The 19,412-nt window shown below is 48.5% G+C and overlaps 1 protein-coding gene across 1 annotated transcript in view; it reads left to right on the forward strand.

Moving 5' to 3' along the window:
- LOC126944566 (uncharacterized) overlaps positions 1-19,412 on the forward strand; it is a 153,010-nt gene that overhangs the window by 82,471 nt on the left and 51,127 nt on the right. Inside the window, exons 33-39 of the mRNA XM_050774139.1 lie at positions 77-163; positions 5,677-5,814; positions 5,910-6,029; positions 7,204-7,296; positions 10,869-11,086; positions 14,920-15,113; positions 18,891-19,199. Coding sequence (XP_050630096.1) covers positions 77-163; positions 5,677-5,814; positions 5,910-6,029; positions 7,204-7,296; positions 10,869-11,086; positions 14,920-15,113; positions 18,891-19,199 — 1,159 coding nt within the window. The remainder of the gene's footprint in view (positions 1-76; positions 164-5,676; positions 5,815-5,909; positions 6,030-7,203; positions 7,297-10,868; positions 11,087-14,919; positions 15,114-18,890; positions 19,200-19,412) is intronic.

Below are 19,412 nucleotides of genomic sequence, written 5' to 3' on the forward strand. Positions count from 1 at the left end.
GAGAGCCGGAGGAAGGCCCCAGCTGCCTCCTGACCCCCTGTGTGCGTGTGTACATGTATGTGGTTGTCCCTCCCAGGTCTGTGCAGGTCTGATGCATCCATACGATGGCAAAGTCATCCCCAGGAACACAGAGGGGTGCCTGGTTGCTTGGAATCAGCACACGGTAAGAGCAGAGACCCCAGAGACCTTTGCATTCCAGTCAGTCCTGGTTCAAGTTGCTGCCATCTCTCAGTAGGATTAAAAACATGTTATCTGGGCTGAGTGCAATGAGTCACACCTGTAATCTTAGCTACTCAGGAGGCTGAGGTGGGAAGGTCGCTTAAGACCAGGAACTGGAGATCCATCTGGGCAACATACGGAAACCCTGTTTCTAAAAAAAAAAATAAGGAAAGAAAATTTGTTTAATTAGTCAGGCATGGTAGCATGTTCTTGTAGTCCCAGCTACCTAGGAGGCTGAGGCAGGAGGATCTAATTAAGCCCAGGAGGTTGAGGCTTCAATGAGCCATGATTGCACTATTGCATTCCAGCCTGGGCAACAGAGCAAGACTCAGACACCTACCCCACACCCCGGCCCACAAAAAAAAGTACTCCTGGCCAGGCGTGGTGGTTCATGCCTGTAATCCTAGCACTTTGGGAGGCCAAGGCGGGCAGATCACCTGAGGTCAGGAGTTCGAGACCATCCTGGCCAACATGGTGAAACCCCATCTCTACTAAAAATACAAAAACTTGCTGGGTGTGGTGGTGGGTACCCACAGTCCCAGCTACTCAGGAGGCTGAGACAGGAGAACCTGGGAGGTGGAGGTTGCAGTGGGCCAAGATTGTGCCACTGCATTCCAGCCTGGGCCACAGAGCGAGACTCTCCCTCAAAAAAAAAAAAAAAAAAAAAAAAAAAAATTATCCTGCCTGGGTTCCCTGTTTAATTTGGTCCTCCCTAGTACAGTCTGTGTGACAGTCAGAGGGATATTTTCTAAAGGCCAGCACAACCCTGCCACTTGCTTGCTCTCGAACTCTGACAAAGTCTCTTCGGATGAAGCCCCACTCCCATCACCTCAGCCCCGCTTTGCGGCCTGCATCCGCCTCATCCAGCCTCTTCGCATTTCCTCACCTGGCTCTTTCCTGCCTCGGGACCTCTGTGAGTCCTGTGTGCCTGGAGCTGTTACCCTCTCCTTCAGCTTTGCGTCTTCCCTTCTTCTCATCTTTTAGGATTGAGCTCAAGCATCTTCTCACCTGACCCCCAGGCCAGCTCACACACACCCCTGTGTACCCTAGCTATGCCTTATATCTTTTTCTTTCTTTCTTTTTTTTTTTTTTTTTTGGAAACAGAGTCTCGCTCTGTCGTGCAAGCCAGAGTGTAGTGGTGCAATCCCAGCTCACTGCAACCTCTGCCTCCCAGGTTCAAGTGATTCTCCTGCCTCAGCCTCCCGAGTAGCTGGAATTACAGACGTGCATTCCCGCTGCTGACTATTTTTTTTTTGTATTTTTAGTAGAGACTAGGTGTTACCATGTTGGCCAGGCTGTTCTCAAACTTCTGATTTCAAGTGATCTGCCCACTTCAGCCTCCCAAAGTGCTGGGATTACCGCTGCACCCAGCTTGCCCTGTATCTTTTGCTTCTAGTACCTATCACAAATCCCAGTTTTTTTTTTTTTTTTTTTTTTTTTTTTTTAAGACAAAGCCTCGCTCTGTCACCCAGGCTGGAGTACAGAGGCACAATCTCGGCTCACTGTAGCCTTGTCCTCTTAGGCTCAAGTGATCCTCCCACCTCAGCCTCCCAAGTAGCTGGGACCACAGGCATACACTACCACCACACCTGGTTATTTTTTATTTTTATTTTTAGTAGAGACAGAGTCTTGCTATATTGCCCAGGCTGGTCTTGAACTCCTGGACTCTAAGCAGTCCTCCCATCTTGGCCTCCAAAGTGCTGAGATTACAGATGTGAACCGCTGTACCTGGCCCCAGTTCTATTTTTGTGATTCATCTATCACTGGCTTCTCTGCTACTCTGGAAAACTCATGATCTCCACGAGTACTTTATTTACACTGTAGCCACAGGGCTTGGTACACAGTAGGTGCTCAATGAATAGCTGCTGCCATGATGCTATTTAACACCCATCGCATGCCAGGATCCAGAGCAGAAGTCAACAAACTTTTCTGGAAATAACCAGATAGTAACTAGTTGAGGCTTCATGGGCCACATGGTTCAGGTCTTGTTGACTCATATCTGCCGTTGCAATTCAAGAGCACCGTGGGTAATACGTAATGAACGGCATGGCTGAGTCCCAGCAGGACTTTACTTGCAAAAACAGGCCACATTTGGACCAGGGGCTGTAGTTGCTGACCCCTGACTTAGAGGGTCTTTTTTGAGGCAGGGTCTTGCTTTGTCACCCAGGCTGGAGTGCAGGGGCACGATCATGGCTCACTCACTGCACCCTGGACCTCCTAAGCTCAAGTGATCCTCCCACCTCAGCCTCCTAAGTAGCTAAGACCACAGTGTGCACCGCCACACCCAGCTCATTTTAAAATGTTTTGTAGCGATGGCGGTCTCACTATGTTTCCCAGGCTGGTCTTGAACTCTTGGATTCAGGGGATCCTCCTGCCTCACCTTCTGAAGTGCTGGGATTAGGCCAGGCGTGGTGGCTCACAGCTGTAATCCCAGCATTTTGGGAAGCCAAGGCGGGTGGATCACTTGAGGTCAGGAGTTCGAGAGCAGCCTGGCCAAAATGGCAAAATCCCATCTCTACTAAAAAACTATAAAAATTGGCTGGGCGTAATGGCGGGTGCCTATAATCCCAGCTACTCGGGAGGCTGAGGCACAAGAAGCACTTGAACCCGGGAGGCGGAGGTTGCAGTGAGCCGAGATCCCACCACTGCATTCCAGCCTAGGTGACAGAGAGAGACTTGGTCTCAAAAAAAAAAAAAAAAAAAAGTGCTAGGATTACAGATAAGAGTCACCACACCTGGCTGAGGGTCTTGGCATGTGGTTCCCTGGGGGTGAAACTTGTTTTTGCCTGTGTATCCTTGGCTAATTATCTCGTGTCTCTGGACCTCAGTTTCCTTGTCTGCAGAATGGGAGCAGCAGTGCTCATCTCTATGCAGTGGCTGTGAGGATTACAATGTAGTGTTGTAAAATGCCTATCAGAACCTGATCCAGGTCGCCTTCCTGACACCTCTTGGAGGAGTTGATACTCTGGGAGAGCTCCATATTTTTCAGCAAGCATTTATGGAGGATTTACTGTATGCAAGGAAGATAGTCATTGTGTGTGTGTGTCTCTCTCTCTCTTTTTTTTTTTATTCTGAGACAGAATCTCACTCTGTTGTCCATGCTGGAGTTTGGAGTGCAATGACTTGATCTCATCTCACCGAAACCTCCATCTCCCAGGTTCATGCACAGACCCCACCCACCATTTTTTTTTTTTTTTTTTTTTTGAGACTGAGGATCGAGTCTCGCTCTGTTGCCCTGGCCGGGGTGCAGCTGCGTGATGTCGGCTCACTGCAACCTCTACTTCCTGGGTTCAAGTGATTCTCCCGCCTCAGCCTCTCGAGTAGCTGGGATTATAGGCTCCCATGACCACAACCGGCTAATTTTTGTACCTTTAGTAGAGATGGGGTTTCTCCGTGCTGGCCAGGCTGGTCTCGAGCTCCTGACCTCAGGTGATCCCCCCGCCTCAGCGTCCCAAAGTGCTGGGATTGCAGTCATGAGCCACTGCACCTGGCCGTTTCTCTTTGCAAGATACAAAACAACCCCTGGGAAGGAGGATGAACCAGGCAGCTGTTGAGCACTGAGACCCACCCTTCTGGGGGCTCCCTTCACCATTAGTTAAACGAGGCTGCGTGCGGCTCCCCAGGGATAAGGTAGTACAGTTCTTGGAGCTTCTAGGGGGAAACAGACGGCAGGATGACAGCCTCAGACACCTGCAGAAGTGGTTCCCGATGGTGTTTGCTGTTTCTTAAACCGGAGATCGCAGAGCCGGCACCATGGGCCAAATTCGATCTGCAGATGGGTTTTGTTTGGTCTGCTTAGCATTTAAATTTTTTAAGGAAATTAATTGCTACCACTGAAAATCAGAAGATTTTGAGTAAAACCCAGATTTCTGGTGTTTATAAAAAAAAAAATTCAGAAGGCGTGACCATACCAGGCCTCAAATCCCAGCTAACAACAACAGGCTCAGACTGAGTAAATGGCAGTCGTTTAGTTTCATATAATTTGGCTGTCTACTCTTTTTAAAACCGTGTCTAGGCTGGGCGAGATGGCTCACGCCTGTAATACTAGCACTTTGGGAGGCCGATGCAGGCGGATCATTTGAGGTCAGGAATTCAAGACCAGCCTGAACAACATGGTGAAACCCCATCTCTACTAAATCCAAAAAAAATTAGCCGGGTGTGGTGGCAGGCGCCTGTAATCCCAGTTACTCGGGAGGCTGAGGCAGGAGAATCGCTTGAACCAGGGAGGTGGAGGTTGCAGTGAGCCGAGATTGCGCCACTGCATTCCAGCCTGGGTGACAGAGAGAGACTGTCTCAAAATAAAATAAGTCTGTTTAATGACATGCATTTTCCCCCCCTCTTGGACCCTTATTTCTCTTCCTCCGTCTTGGTTTTAAAGTAAAGCCGAGCACCCCTTTAAAGATGCACCCCTTTAAAGATGCATTCCAATGATAAAGCTCCTTAGCAGGCATTTTTAACTTCTCAGTCAACACAGGTAGGAAAAGACGGTAACGTGCTACTGTGTACTTGGCCTATGGCAGAAGCTAAATGGTTGTTGAGTGAATAAACGATAGAGCCATTGTGTATTAGTTTGGTATGGCTGCCATGACAAATCGCTGCAATCTTAATGGTTTAAAACACCACAAATTTATTTTACAATTTTGGAATTCAGAAGCCCAAGATGGATCTCATGTGGCTAAAATCAAGGTGTTAGCAGGGCTGTGTTCCTTCTGGACGCTCCAGGGGAGAGTCCATTTCCTTTCCTTTTCCAGCTTCTAGAAGCTGCCTGCATGCCTTGGCTCATGGCACTTTCTTTCATCTTCAAAGCCAGCAGCGTGGCATCTTCCAATCTCTGTGTGACTCTGACCCTCCTGCCTCCCTCTCACAGGACCTCTGTGATTACTCTAGGGCCACCCAGATAATCTCCTCATCTCAAGATCCTCAATCCAGTCACACTGCAAAGTCTCTTTTGCCATGAAAGGTCACATATTGACAGGTTCCAGTGATGAGGACATGGATGTCATCGTGGAATGAGTGTTCTTCTGCCAGCTCCACTATGAGTCACTATGAGTTACACATTCTTTCACTCTAGCACAGCTTTGTCCTTGGGGTTTCAGGCTGTAGCTAGTGATTCTGTGTTTGTCCAAGTATTTATTGAGCACCTACTACATGCCAGGACCCGTGCTAAGTATTAGGAATATGGCAATGAACAAAATACACTACTCCCAAGGCACTTTCTTTGAACAAGACACAGACATTCACATTTGTTCCATCAAGCCCATCCTGCTAATCTTAGCTGTAGGCACTGGAGTTTACATGCCCACTTCCTGCCCTATAAGTGGAGGAGTGTAGACTGCTCTATAACCCATCAATCTTTGGACCACTTTCTTCTGACGGCTGGGTTCCCAGGGTGGCTTCCGCAGGCACGTAGAGATGGTACGAGACCTCTCTCAGTGCCTCTGGTTCTCACACACTCAGGCTAAGAACAGGGAGATTGAGGCTACTTTGAAAGTCAACTGGAAAGTTGTGCTGCACTTGAAGGGTTTACATCGTGACAGATCTCAGCATGGGGAAATCCGGCACAGCCTGGCCCTGGACTTGGCCCATTCCTACCAGGTACGGGTCCCCAGGTTGGGCAGACACTGGTTTGTGCCCTTCACACAGAGCTTGACTGTTAGCAGAAGTAAAGGGTGTTGTCTGTTTCTTCCCAGCTGAGCTTCCCCCAGGCCCTGAACTTGGATGGGGGCATCATCTTTAGACAGAGTCCCCAAGGAACATTCAACTTCGGTGTGGATGCACGAGCTGCCGTCAACCACAATGTCCCATCCCAGGTCAGGAGGCTGAATTCTGCTCCCTTGCCAAGGGAGGCCGGGTCTTAATAACCTTTAGAGAAGGTGACCTATACGAGATGCCTGAGGAGGTGGCAGGAGACATGACCCTGGAGAGCCAGCAGCACAGTCCTTATTTTGGCAATGTGTTTGTGATTAGGCAGGATGCATTGACTGTTGTAAACAAATGTTTGGCTCTTTGTGAAAGGCCAGTGTTCACGTCTCAGTTCACCATGGCTCTGCTCCATACAGTCTCTCAGGATCCAGGCCTCCCCACCTTGTGGCTCTGCCCCAGTGGGCAGACGGAGGGAGAGAGAGTGGAGAATTATGCAGGAGGCTTTTATGAGCGAGACCAATAAGTGGAAAGGTCATTCCTGCCTGAGTTCTCATCACATGATCCCACCTAGCTGCAAGGGAGGCTGGGAAATGTAGTTTTAGCTGTATGTCCAGGAAGAAAAGGAAATGCAGTTTGGTGAATATATAGCAGCCATTGTAGGTATATTTACTCATTCATGGCTGTTCATTTGTTCATCCATGGGCATGTGCATTCATATCCATTCATTCAGCATGGATAGGTTGTATCTCCTGTGTGCCAGGCTCTGTGATGTGCACTGGGGATGCGTGGGTGACTCTGTCCCCATCTCTGTTCTCATCTCTGACAGCTTTCAATCTAGTGGGCAGTTTAGTGTTATGTAAGTTCAAGTGCAATTCCCAGTTCCACTGTTAACTAGCTGTGTAACCTTGGGTGAATTACTGAGTCCCACTGAGCCTCAGTTTTCCTAGCTGGGAAATGGGATGGTAACAGCAACCCAGCAAAGCAGTGTTGAGGGTTAAATGAAGTAGTCATTGTGAACGTGGTAGCACAGTGCCTGGTTCACAGTCAGGGTCAACTAGAAGGTGGTGTGGCTGTGGGAGGCATGAGCAGGCACCATGGCGGGGAGTAGGGGGTCCCAAAGTGGTCTTCCAGCCCCAAATCCAGGACAACACTTCCTAAGCAACCTTGTTCAGTAGCACAGCCTGAGTAAGATTGAGGGGTGAGGAACACTGAGGGAGGACAGAAGTTTCTGGTTTGAGCTTTGGGCAAATTCTGGGATGCGTTTGCCTAGTAGCCACCTCCTAGGGTTCTGCATCTCCCTCTCTGTTCCCTCTGACCCCTCTTCAACTCTCCCCACAACAGGTCTCAGTCCAGCTGAACGGATCTGACTTCGACTTTGCATTTTTCTTCCAGCTCAAGCATCCCAACAGACCAACATTTCCTCCAAACTTCCAGGTATGGACGTTGCTTCCTTGTGGATGACCTTGACTTGCCTGCCAAGAGTTGTCTCTGAGCAGCTGGCCTGCTGGGAGATGGGCGGAAGGAAGGCAGGATGGGGGTCTGAGGGAGGGAGGCCACACTTGCAGTGTTGTGCTTAGCCAAACAGCCCCTGCAGAATCAAGAACAGATGGCAGGGAGGTTTCCACATCCATCATTTGGAAGTGATGGTCCAGGCTGAAGGGGGTGAAGGATCACATTTCACTCTTGAAAATGGACAGAAACAGAGTTTTCCTCCAAACTGTGCCCTGTATTTGGGCTTTGGCAAAGCTGTGTAATCCTTCAAGAGAGCTTTGTTGATCCAGGGTATTTTGGAGGTGGAGAAAGACATCCAGGTGGGAGCCCCGTCCCCCCACCAAGTTTGCAGCTTCATTGAGCAGACTGTGCATGGTGTGTGCCACAGGAATTAGAGGGTGACTAATTCAAGGATGTGGAGGTGTAAATAGGAAATCCCAACAGGGATGAGGCCCTTAGGAGACGTGGGGCAGACCTTTAATTTGATAGCGATAAAAAAAATTAGAGGTGGGGTCTCACTATGTTGCCCAGGCTAGTTTTAAACTCTTGGCCCCAAGTTGTCTTTCTGCTTCAGCCTTCCAAAGTGCTAAGATTACAGGCATGAGCCACCGCACCTAGCCTGATAGCATTTTAAAATTTCTTTTGAGACAGGATCTCACTCTGTTGGCTGGGCTGAAGTGCAGTGGTGGCGTAATCACGGCTCACTTCAGCCTTGACCTCCTGGGGTCAAGCAATCCTTCCACCTCAGCCTCCTGAGTAGCTGGTGCCACAGGCATATGCCGCAACACCCAGCTAATTTTTGTACTTTTTTTTTTTTTTTTTTTGGCAGAGACGGGGTCTCGTGATGTTGCCCAGGCTGGCAATGAGCTCCTGGGCTCAAGTGATCCTCCTCCCTTGGCCTCCCAAGGTGCTGGGATTGTAGGCATGAGCCACTATGCCCGGCCCTGATAGCATTTTTTAAACACCTGCTGTGCATTCCCTGTGTGGTGGGTTTTAGACACTCGAATGGAGCCCGAGAGTGGCTCTGAATGGAGGGAACTGCTTATTCTTAGAGGCACGAGTTTTCACAGGTTGATGTCCCTGAAGCCAGGCTCTATTTTCACATTGACACAGGTCACCATTTCACTAGCAGCCTTTTGCTTTTGTGGAGTTCCCTGAGATCACGGCCCATCTGAGAGCTGCTGGCATTTTAGATGGGAGGAAATGCCATCATATTAACCATTTGTTTTAGGGGCTGATGTCTGTGGAGTGATTGCTTGGCAGGCTCTGTTCTAAACCCTGTTTATGGATTATCTCATGGTCACCTCACGATGCTGTTGTGGGGAGGCGTGTAGCACTGTTGTACCATTTTGTGGATGAGGCTCTGAGACTTAGAGAGGTGATGTGACTTGCCCAAGATCATGGAGCTCAGCAGTGGAAGATCTTGGGTGGGAACCCAGGCGTTCTGGTTTCAGAGCCCGTGCTATCGATCCCCCGAACTCATCGGGTAGTGGGGGTGGGTTCCCCTGGAAGCTTGGATGCTGGGTCATCTAATGGGTGCAAATATTATTATCATTAGTATTTTTTGAGACCGAGTCTTGCTCTGTCACCGAGGCTAGAGTGCAGTGGCATGATCTTGGATCTGCAAACTCCACCTTCCGGGTTTAAGTGATTCTTGTGCCTCAGCCTCCCAAGTAGCTGGGATTACAGGCATGCGCCACCACATCCAGCTAATTTTTTGTATTTTTAGTAGAGATGGGATTTCAGACTGGTCTTGAACTCCTGAACTCGAGTGATCCGCCTGCACCAGACTTCGAAAGTGCTGGGATTACTGGTGTGAGCTCCTGTGCCCAGCTCAAACGTTAATTTTAATTTTAATTTTAATTTTTAAGACAGTGTCTTGTTCTGTCAACCAGGCTGGAGTGCAGTGGCATGACATGGCTCACTGCAGCCTCCACCTCCCAGGCTCCAGCCATTCTTTTGCCACAGCCTTCTGAGTAGCTGGGACTATAGGTGCACGCCACCACACTCAGCTAATGTTTTAATTTTTTGTAGAGATGGGGGTCTTGCTCTGTTGTTCAGGCTGGTCTCAACTCCTGGCCTTCAGCAATCCTCCTGCCTTGGCCTCTAAAGTGCTGCAGTTACCGGTGTGAGTCATCGTGCCCTACCAGTCTATGGGTTTTGATAGACATTATGGATCTGCCTTGACAGCATCATTCAGAGCAGTTTCCTTGCCCTAAAAAATCCTCTGGGCTCTACCTTTTCATCCCTCCTCCTACACTCCACCCCCTGGCAACCACTGTTCTTCTTATTCTCTGTGGTTTTGACTTTTTCCAGAATGTCACACAGTTGGAATACAGTGTGCAGCCTTTTCAGATGGGCTGCTTTCACTTAGTAATATACATTTAAGTTTCCTTCATGTCTTTTTCAGCTTAATAGCTCATTTTATATTAGCGCTAGATAATATTCCATTGTCTGGGTGTATCATGTTTTATTCAGCAGTTCATCTGTGGAAGCACCAGGCATTCTTTTAAAACCTTTCCAGGCGAGGCACGGTGGCTCATGCCTGTAATCCCAGCACTTTGGGAGGCCGAGGCGGACAGATTACCTGAGGTCAGGAGTTCGAAACCAACCTGGACAACATGGTGAAACCCCATCTCTACTAAAAATACAAAAAAAAAAAATTAGCTGGGCATGGTGGCGGGCACTTGTAATCCCAGCTACTCGGGAGGCTGAGGCAGGAGAATCACTTGAACCTGGGAGACAGAGGGTGCAGTGAGCTGAGATTGCACCACTGCACTCCAACCTGGATGACACAATGAGACTCTGTCTCACGGAGAAAAAAGAAAAAAAAAAATTCATTGTGACTGTAATAACACAGGCTGGATTGAGAACCATGGGGCTAAACCTGCTTTGCAGATGGGGAAACTGAGGCTCAGATCAGGAAAAGGAGAGGCTCAGGTCCTGTGGAGCTGGTGGAGCCTTGGGCCTCTCTGCTCCCACCCTCCACTGCTCCCCTCCCCACTGCTCCCTTCAACACCCTTGTTGGGGCTAACTACGTGTTCACCCCCGCCTGACTGCTTGGGTACAGAGATGCCATCCTCTTTGCATCCCAGAAGTTCTGGGTTCTCTGGTTCCCGCGGGGCACTCTACAGGGCCTCCTTTTCCGTGGAGGAGTTGCAAAGATGTCCTCTGCTTCCCCCACCAGCACGAGTTTTAGAGCTAGGCAGACTCAGGTGGCATATATGACCCTCTCAGAGCCTCAGTTTCCCCATTTGTACAATAAGAACTCCCATTTCACATGTGGAAAGGACAAGATGGGACTGTACCCCTGGGCCAGGTGCTGGAGCCAGGGTAGGCTGTCTCCCTCATCCCTCCCTCTGTCTCGTTTCTCCTCCTGATTGTGTGCTGTCTACCATGATTGGTGACTGCTCAAAGTTGGAGTGGCTCAGGAGGGCTTCCTGGAGGAGGAGGCAGCCCCACCCCACACCCAGGATCCCATAGACCCTTCCTGTCCCTCCCCCGCCTCCCTGTAGGTGCAGGCAGCTGCCGGGCGCTACAGAGTGTGCAGCTTCAACGTGTCTCTATCTGTGCATATGTCTGGCCGGGAGCTGGTTCTGCTGGAGGTCGACGCCAGCCAGGACACTCGGAGAAGCAGCCGGGGCTGGGGTGTGAGTGTCCTTCTCCACCAGGCTGTCCTCAGTGCCCCCAGGGTTGTTCGGCTGCAGCTGTCTGGAAAGATCACCCCAGCAAGGTAATGGTCCCCAGGTGGTCTGCAAGGAGGCGGGGAGACCACAGAGGCCAAAAGGCTGAGACCTGGGCAGTCCTCACTGAGAGGCCTCTCTTCTTTCCCTCCGAGACCACACCCAAGTCAGCCCCATCGGTGCCACTGAGGGCATGAAAAGCAGGTGGTTTTCAGTTTTTCACTTTTACCCTTTTTTTTTTTTTGTATTGTTATGAGAGTGTTCATTGTAGACGGCTTAAACGATAATGTATAAAGGGCTGGGCACCATGAGTCACACCCCAGGGCTTTGGGAGGCTGAGGCAGGAGGATTGCTTGAGTTCGGGAGTTCAAGAGCAGCTTGCACGATATAGCAAGACCCCATATCTCCAAAAAATAAATAAAAATTAGCCTGGTAGGCCAGGCGCGGTGGCTCACGCCTGTAATCCCAGCACTTTTGGAGGCCGAGGCGGGCAGATCACGAGGTCAGGAGATCGAGACCATCCTGGCTAACACGGTGAAACACCGTCTCTACTAAAAGTACAAAAAATTAGCCGGGCATGGTGGCGGGCGCCTGTAGTCCCAGCTCCTCAGGAGGCTGAGGCAGGAAAATGGCGTGAACCTGGGAAGTGGAGCTTGCAGTGAGCCGAGATTGCACCACTGCACTCTAGCCTGGTTGACAGAGCGAGCCTCCGTCTCAAAAGAAAAAAAAAAAAAAAAAAGATTAGCCTGGTATAGTGGGGTGCACCTGTAGTCCCAGCTACTCAGGAGGCTGAGGTGGAAGGATTGCTTGAGTTCAGGAATTCAAGACCAGCCTGGACAACATAGACCCCATCTGTACAAAAATTTTATTAAAAAATAGCTGGATGTGGTGGCGTGCACCGGTAGTCCCAGCTACTCGGGAGGCTGAGGAGTTAGAGGATTGCTTGAGCTTAGGAGTTGGAGGCTGCAGCGAGCTATGATTGCAGCATTGCAATCCAGCCTGGGCGACAGTGAAATGAGCCTGACTCTAAAATAGTATTAATAATCATCATCATGTAAAAAGAAATGAATCAAAAATCACTAGTGATCCCAAGGAATGTACATCTCCGTTTGGTCTCATGTCTGAGTATATATTTACCTACTGATGTGTCCACTATGGTGAGGCGCTCAGGAGCCTAGGGTCCAGGGGTGACCACTTGGGTTCCAGTCCAACTCTGCCACTGCTGCCTTTGGGACCACTCGCCCTTCTGTGCCTCAGTTTCTCCACCTGTTTCTTAGGGTTGTCTTAAGGATGAACTGAGCCCTGCATGTGAGTTTCAAGCGAGGGCCAGTGAGCACACTCCATAGCTGGCTACCATGTTTGCCGCAGGTGTAATCGGAAAAAACAAACTCTTTTCGGCTACTATCCTCTGAATGCTCAGTACAGGATAATTCTGTGGCTAGGAGCAGGGGTCTTTTTCCCCATCAAGCAATTCTCTGGTGGACACGAACTGGGTGTCCTACAAATTAACTCAGTTCTGACCCTATATACCTGGAGGTAGCATCAGACCCCCACAGGTTAAGTGTGCAAAGACTGCCCCCAACTTTAGACACCATTCCCCTCAGCCTCTCTAGTGGCTGGAACTACAGGCTTACCACCACACCTGGCTAATTTTTGTACTTTTATTTTTTGTAGGAACAGGGTCTTTTTTGTAGAACATGGTCCTCTGCAGTCCCATGTTTGTTCCAGGTTTGGCATGGATTTAAGGAGCCCCTGGGCTGTGGACACGGTCCTAGATAACCTTGTCCTCAGAATTGCCACCACAGCTGTCCATCTACCTGTCCAACTGTCGATCGTTATCCCCAGTCTGAAAAGGATTTGAGGCAAATTATTAAAATGTACCTTGTTCTAGGTCAGGAGTTGGCAAACTCTCAAGGCCAGATGGTAACTATTTTCAGCTTTATGGGCCGTATGATCTCTGTTGCAACTACTCAACCCTGCCATGGCGGCACGAGAGTGTCATAGACAGTTCATAAATAATGGGCATGATTGTGCTTCAATAAAACTTTATTTATAAAAAGAAGTGGTGGGCCAGCTTTGGCCCACAAGCTATAGTTTTCCAACCCTTGTTCAAGATTTTAAAAAGATACACGAGGAAGCTAGGGAGAAGGGAAAAGAAAAATAGGAAAAATGGGAAGCTGCTCAAAGTAGTGTCAGTAAACAAAATTCATGCTATGAGTTCCTCTGTGTTATGTACAGCTCAGCTGAAGATTTGGCTCTGAGCTTCCTAGCAGCCAATGCAAAGAGAGAAACCAACAAGTAGTAGTATTTGCAGTGGCCCTCAGGAAGTTTACACACACACAGTTGACAGCTGTGCACCATGAAATGCATAGCTCATCTTGTTCCTGGTGGTGAAGCTCCAGGGAAATCTCTCCAATGGTGTCATACAGGAACTCACTGTGTGATGATAGGGACTGCATCCCCTGCCCCAGTTTTCCAGCAAGTTTAACAGCAAGCTTCTTGGGGCTGTTCCTTTTCTCACATTTATCAGTCACTCATTTTGACCTAGGAGCAGGCATCTTATATTCCAAAGTTCATTTAATTCTAAACAATACTATGCTTTAGGTACTGCTAACTGCCTATTTGAGCTTTGAGCTCATTACTCTCTCTCTACCTATTTCCTCATCTGTATATTGGGGATCATAATATTCTCAAAACTCACAGGGCTTTTGTAAGGAGTCAGACAATGTGTCTAAAGTGCACAGTGCATGTCAGAGTATGTTGGTTAGATGTTGCTGCATAACAAGCTACCCCAAAGCATAGAGATTAAAGAACAACCATTTTGTTTGCGCATGATTCTGTGGGTCAGGAACTTACACAAGGCTTAGGCAGTTCTGCTCTGTGTGACTTTGGCAGGGGTCATTCTCTGGGACTCTTGGCTAACATCAGCCTTCAGCTGAGTCAGTTCCCAGACAGGTGTGTGCATGGGCTGAGGACGGAGGTGGACTGGGAAGTCTAGGAAGTCTTCCTTCACACGTCTGGCACCTCGGTGTTCTTCCATGTGCAACGCCCCCCTCTCTTTTCAAGTGGCTGCTTGGGCTTCCTCACATCATGGCGATCTCAGGCTGGTCAGACTTCTTACCAGGTGGCTGGGTTCCAAGAGGGAGCATTCATGTGAGAAGGTGAAAGTTGCAGATCTTAGTGCCCAACCTTGAAAGTTCTGCAGTGTCACTTCTGCCACATTCTATTGACCAAAACGCAGGTCACAAGGACAGCCCTGATTCAGAGGGAGAGGAAATAGATCTCACATGTTAATGCAGGAGTGGCAAAGTCACCTTGCAGGAGAGTGTGTGGGAAGAGCCGGCCATAGGTGCAAACACAGTGTATCACACCTGGGTGAGTACCTGTCAGTATCAATATCAGTATCATTTCAAGGTCAGGCACAGCGGCTCAAGCCTGTAATCCCAGCACTTTGGGAGGCTGAGGCGGGCAGATCACCTGAGGTCAGGAGTTCAAGACCAGCCTGGGCAATGTGGTGAAACCCCATCGCTACTAAAAATACAAAACTTAGCTGTTGAGGCAGGTCCCTGTAATCCCAGCTACTCGGGAGGCAGAGACAGGAGAATCGCTTGAGCCCAGGAGGTGGAGGTTGCAGTGAGCTGAGATCACTCTACTGTACTCCAGCCTGGGTGACAGAGTCACCCTGTCTCCCAAAGAAAAAAAAAAAAGCTAAGTATCAGTTTCTCCACTTTTTTCCCCACTTTGCAGAAGGAGAAAGTGATGCTTAGAGAGGTTGTGTCCTTCTCCCAGGTCATCCCGTTAGTGAGTAGCAGCATTGAGATTGGAACCCAGATTTGCCTGACTGCAAAGCCCAAGATCTTAACCCCTTCACTTCACTGCCTAGGATTTGGCTGTTTTCCAAGGCACTGCTGGACCAGAACACAGCACAGCTGCTCCTCAAGGCATCTGAGGAACGGAGGGGAGGCCGGGTCCTGACCTTACAGAGCCAAACCCGGCACACGGTGGCTGGCTGGGCAGCGATGCCCCGCCTCCTGACACTCACAGGAAGGCTGAAGCAGAAGGAGAGACTTCAAGAGGGTGAGGGCCTGGGGAACGCCATGGGGGCGGGGCAAGCACTTTCTATGGAACTGCAAGGTAGATTCAGTTCCACCCAAGTCCAGTGATGCTCCAACTCCAGCATCTCACACTGGCATATCCATAGGTTTACATAAAGGGGTATGGATGATTCCCCTTTGTGAGAAATATACATTCTGACAAAAATCTACTCACTAAAAACTGAATAGGTTTCCTTATGCAGGACTTGTCAGAGCCTTTAACATGCTAATGGACATTGTGTATCTCCAGAAGGAAGAGTTGGGTACAGGGTTTCCCAGGCATATTTTTTGGAATACCTTTTATTTTGACATAACACCAGACTTGTAGAAAAGTTGCAAGAACAGTGCAAAGAATCCCACAGGCCCTTTGTCCAGATTAACCAGCTACTAACATTTTACATTTCCTTTATCATTCTAATATTCATATTCTCTCTATATGTACATATATTTAATGTATTATTTTATTCCTGAATTGTGTTTTCCCAGGTTGCAGACATAATTCTTTTTTTTCTTTTTTGAGATGGAGTTTTGCTCTTGTCCCCCAGGCTGGAGTGCAATGGAGCAATCTCAGCTCACTGCAACCTCCACCTCCCAGGTTCAAGCAATTCTGCTGCCTCAGCCTCCGGAGTAGCTGGGATTACAGGAACTAATTTTTTTTTTTTTAGGGGAGGCATTAATAATCTACCCCTAGTTTAGCATATAATCAAGAAATAACCGTAATAATGGGCAACCAGCAGCCCTCAGGGCTGCTGTACCTGGAGTAGCCATTTTTTATTCCTTTCCTTTTTTAATAAGCCATTCTTTAGTCCTATCCTTTTTTAAAAATTTGCTTTTGCTTTGCACCGTGGACTCACCCTGAATTCCTTCTTGCAGGAGATCCAAGAAGCCTCTCTTGGGGTCTGGATCCAGACCCCTTTCCTGTAACACATCCATCTGTGTTATTTTTGATGCTTTTCAGAGTGAGTTGTAGACATCAGAACACCTTACTTACTAAATGGATTATCATACACATCATGAACTAAAGCTCAAAATTTGCTTACAATTCTCCCTGCTCTTAGTCTCCCTCCCTTTCTTCCTTCCTCTGATGTAAAATTTACAGACAATGAAATGTACACATCTCAGCTGGGAGCAGTGGTTTCCACCTATAATCCCAGCACTTTGGGAGGCCGAGGAGGGCAGATTGCTTCAGGCTGGGAGTTTCAGACCAGCCTGAGCAACAGAGGGAGACTCTGTCGCTACAAAAATTTTTAAAATTAGCTGGACATGGTGGTGCATGTCTGTAGTCCCAGCTACGTGGGGGCTGGAGTGGGAAGATTGCTTGAGCCTGGGAGGTTGAGGTTGCAGTGAGCCATGATTACACCACTGCATTCTAGCCTGGGCAACAGTGAGACCCTGTCTCAAGAAAATAATCATTTTAGTGTCTAGTGGTTTCCCCTTGTGGCTTTAATTTGCATTTCCCTGTTGATGAATGATGTTGAGCACTTTTTTTTTTTTTTTTGAGATGGAGTTTCACTCTTGTTGCCTAGGCTGGAGTGCAATGGTGACATCTCAGCTCACCTCAACCTCTGCCTCCTGGGTTCAAGAGGTTCTTGTGCCTCAGCCTCCCGAGTAGCTGGGATTACAGGCATGTGCCACCATGCCTGGCTAAATTTTTTTGTATTATTAGTAGAGACAGGGTTTCTTTATGTTGGTCAGGCTGGGAACCCCTGACCTCAGGTGACCTGCCCACCTAGGCCTCCCAAAGTGCTGAGATTACAGGTGTTAACCACTGCGCCTGGCTGAGCACTTATTCCTGTGTGTTATTTGTTCATGTAGCTTCCTTTGAGAGAGTTGAGACAGGTCACATTAATTTTTTTGCCCATTTATTAAATTGTTTGTCTTTCATTGAGTTGTAGATACTCTTTATATATTCTGGAATAGAATATTTTCTTCTGTTTTGATTTTTTTTTTTTTTTTTTGAGATGAGGTCTTGTTCTGTCGCCCAGACTGATGTGCAGTGGGATGATCATGGCTCACAGCAGCCTCAAACTCCTGGGCTCAAGCAATCCTCCTGCCTTAGCCTCCCAAGTAGCTGGGACTACAGGTACATGCCACCATGCCCAGATACTTTTTTTTTTTTAGAGGCAGGATCTCCCTTTGTTGCCCAGGCTGGTCTGGAATGCCTGAGCTTAGACAATTCCTCCTACCTCAACCTCCCAAAGTGCTGGGATTACAGGCGTGAGCCACTGTGCCCAGCCTGGCCTGATATTTTTTATGGCATTTAGATTTTTTTTTTCTTATTGCCTTGGCAAAGAAATACAGTATAATATTGAATAAAAATGCTAAGAGCAAAAATTCTTACCTGTTCTCAGTCTTACAAAGAAAACATTCAAAATTTCCACGAATAATTTTAACATTTGGTATTAGTTTTGCAGAGTTTTTTTTTGTTTGTTTGTTTTTTAGAGGCAGAGTCTTGCTCTGTCTCCCAGGCTGGAGTGCAGTGGTGCAATCTCTGCTCATTGCAACCTGCAACCTCCGCCTCCCAGTTTCAAGCAATTCTCCTGCTTTAGCCTCCCGAGTAGCTAGGATTACAGGCATACGCCACCACACCCGGCTAATTTTTATATTCTTAGTAGAGACAGGGTTTCACCTTGCTGGCCAGGCTGGTCTCGAACTCCTGACCTCAAGTGATCTGGCTGCCTCAGCCTCACACAGTGCTGGGATTACAGGCATGAGCCACCGTGCCTGGCCAGATTTTATTCTTAAGAATGGATGTTGAATGTAATCAAATGCCTTTTCTGAATCTAGTACATATTCATATGGTTTTCCACCTTAATTTTCTTAATAGACTGAATTAAATTGGTCTTCAGTGTGAAACTGACCTTGCTTTAGTGGGATTCCCTGCATTTTTTCATATGTATTTTTCTTTCCTTCTATACGTAATTGAACTTGGTTTCCTAATACTTTGTTAAGAAAGTTGGTGTTGGCCGGGCACAGTGGCTCACGCCTGTAATCCCAGCACTTTGGGAGGCCAAGGTGGGTGGATCACAAGGTCAGGAGATCGAGACCATCCTGGCTACCACGGTGAAACCCCATCTCTACTTAAAATGCAAAAAAATTAGCCAGGCATGGTGGCAGGCACCTGCAGTCCCAGCTACTTGGAAGGCTGAGGCAGGAGAATGGTGGGAACCCAGGAGGCGGAGGTTGCAGTGAGCCGAGGTCGCACCACTGGACTCCAGCCTGGGCGACAGAGCGAGACTCCATCTCAAAAAAAAAAAAAAAAAAAAAAAGTTGGTGTCTGTGTTCATAGCACTATTGGGCTGTAAGTTTCCTTTTTTCACAAAGCTCTTGTCAGGTTTGGGATGAGGTTTATGCCACTTTCATAAACCAAGTCGGGTATTCTCTTCTCTTTTCTGAAGGAGTTTGTGTGAGATTGGTGGCGATGTTCCCTAAATGTCTGATCGCCTCTACCAGCAAAGATGTCTGGAGCGTTTTTTGAAAAACATACAGAGCTATATAAATGTATAGCCTTATATAAATAGAGAGCTATTCAGATTTTCTGAATTATTTTGTGAATTAGCTGACTTGATTTTCAGAGTGTCCTGGGAGGGAGCTAGTGTACTCTGATGGATTTCACAAATGTACCATTTCTGACATGAGTTACAAGTGTGACATCGTGAATCTAGCGACTTCCTGCTCCCAAATTATTTTCCCTCCTCTCCAAAACGGCTCGTTTCCCTGAGCCGCCCCTGCTCTGTTCTTCTCCGCCATTTCCCTGCAGGCACCCTCAGGGTCACTGCTGACTCAGCTGTGCTGGGCTTCCTCCTGCGGGACAAGCATGAGAAGGCAGGGAACGGCACCAGCGTGCGCAGCGTGACCTGTGTCCTTGCCCAGAACGGCAGCCAGGCCTTGCCTGGAGAGCTCCAGCTGAAGGGCCGGCTGCAGGCCCAGACGAGGAACCTGAGGGCCCAGGCCAGCATCCGGGCCCATGCGGCCAGCCTGGCTCTGGGTGGCGCCTGCTCCTGGGGCCCCGGGCACGGCCAGCTTGTGGTTGGTCTGACACACAATATCAGCACGCTGAGTGATGCAGGTAGGACGAGTGGTCCAGGCAGAACAGCTTCTTCCTCCAAGACTCCTAAGTCCTGGAGTCAAGGGAGGGGATAAATGAGCCTCCAACCTTGATTCACATTCCACCTTCATTTCTTTCCCCTGCTGCCTTCCCCAGCACTCCTGCATCTCCTTCCCTGGGCTGTGATTAAGGTTCAGGGTACCAGTTGTTACCATATTGACATGCTTCAAATCA

Source organism: Macaca thibetana, chromosome 20 (genome assembly GCF_024542745.1).
Source record: "Macaca thibetana thibetana isolate TM-01 chromosome 20, ASM2454274v1, whole genome shotgun sequence".
NCBI classification, from domain to species: domain Eukaryota; kingdom Metazoa; phylum Chordata; class Mammalia; order Primates; family Cercopithecidae; genus Macaca; species Macaca thibetana.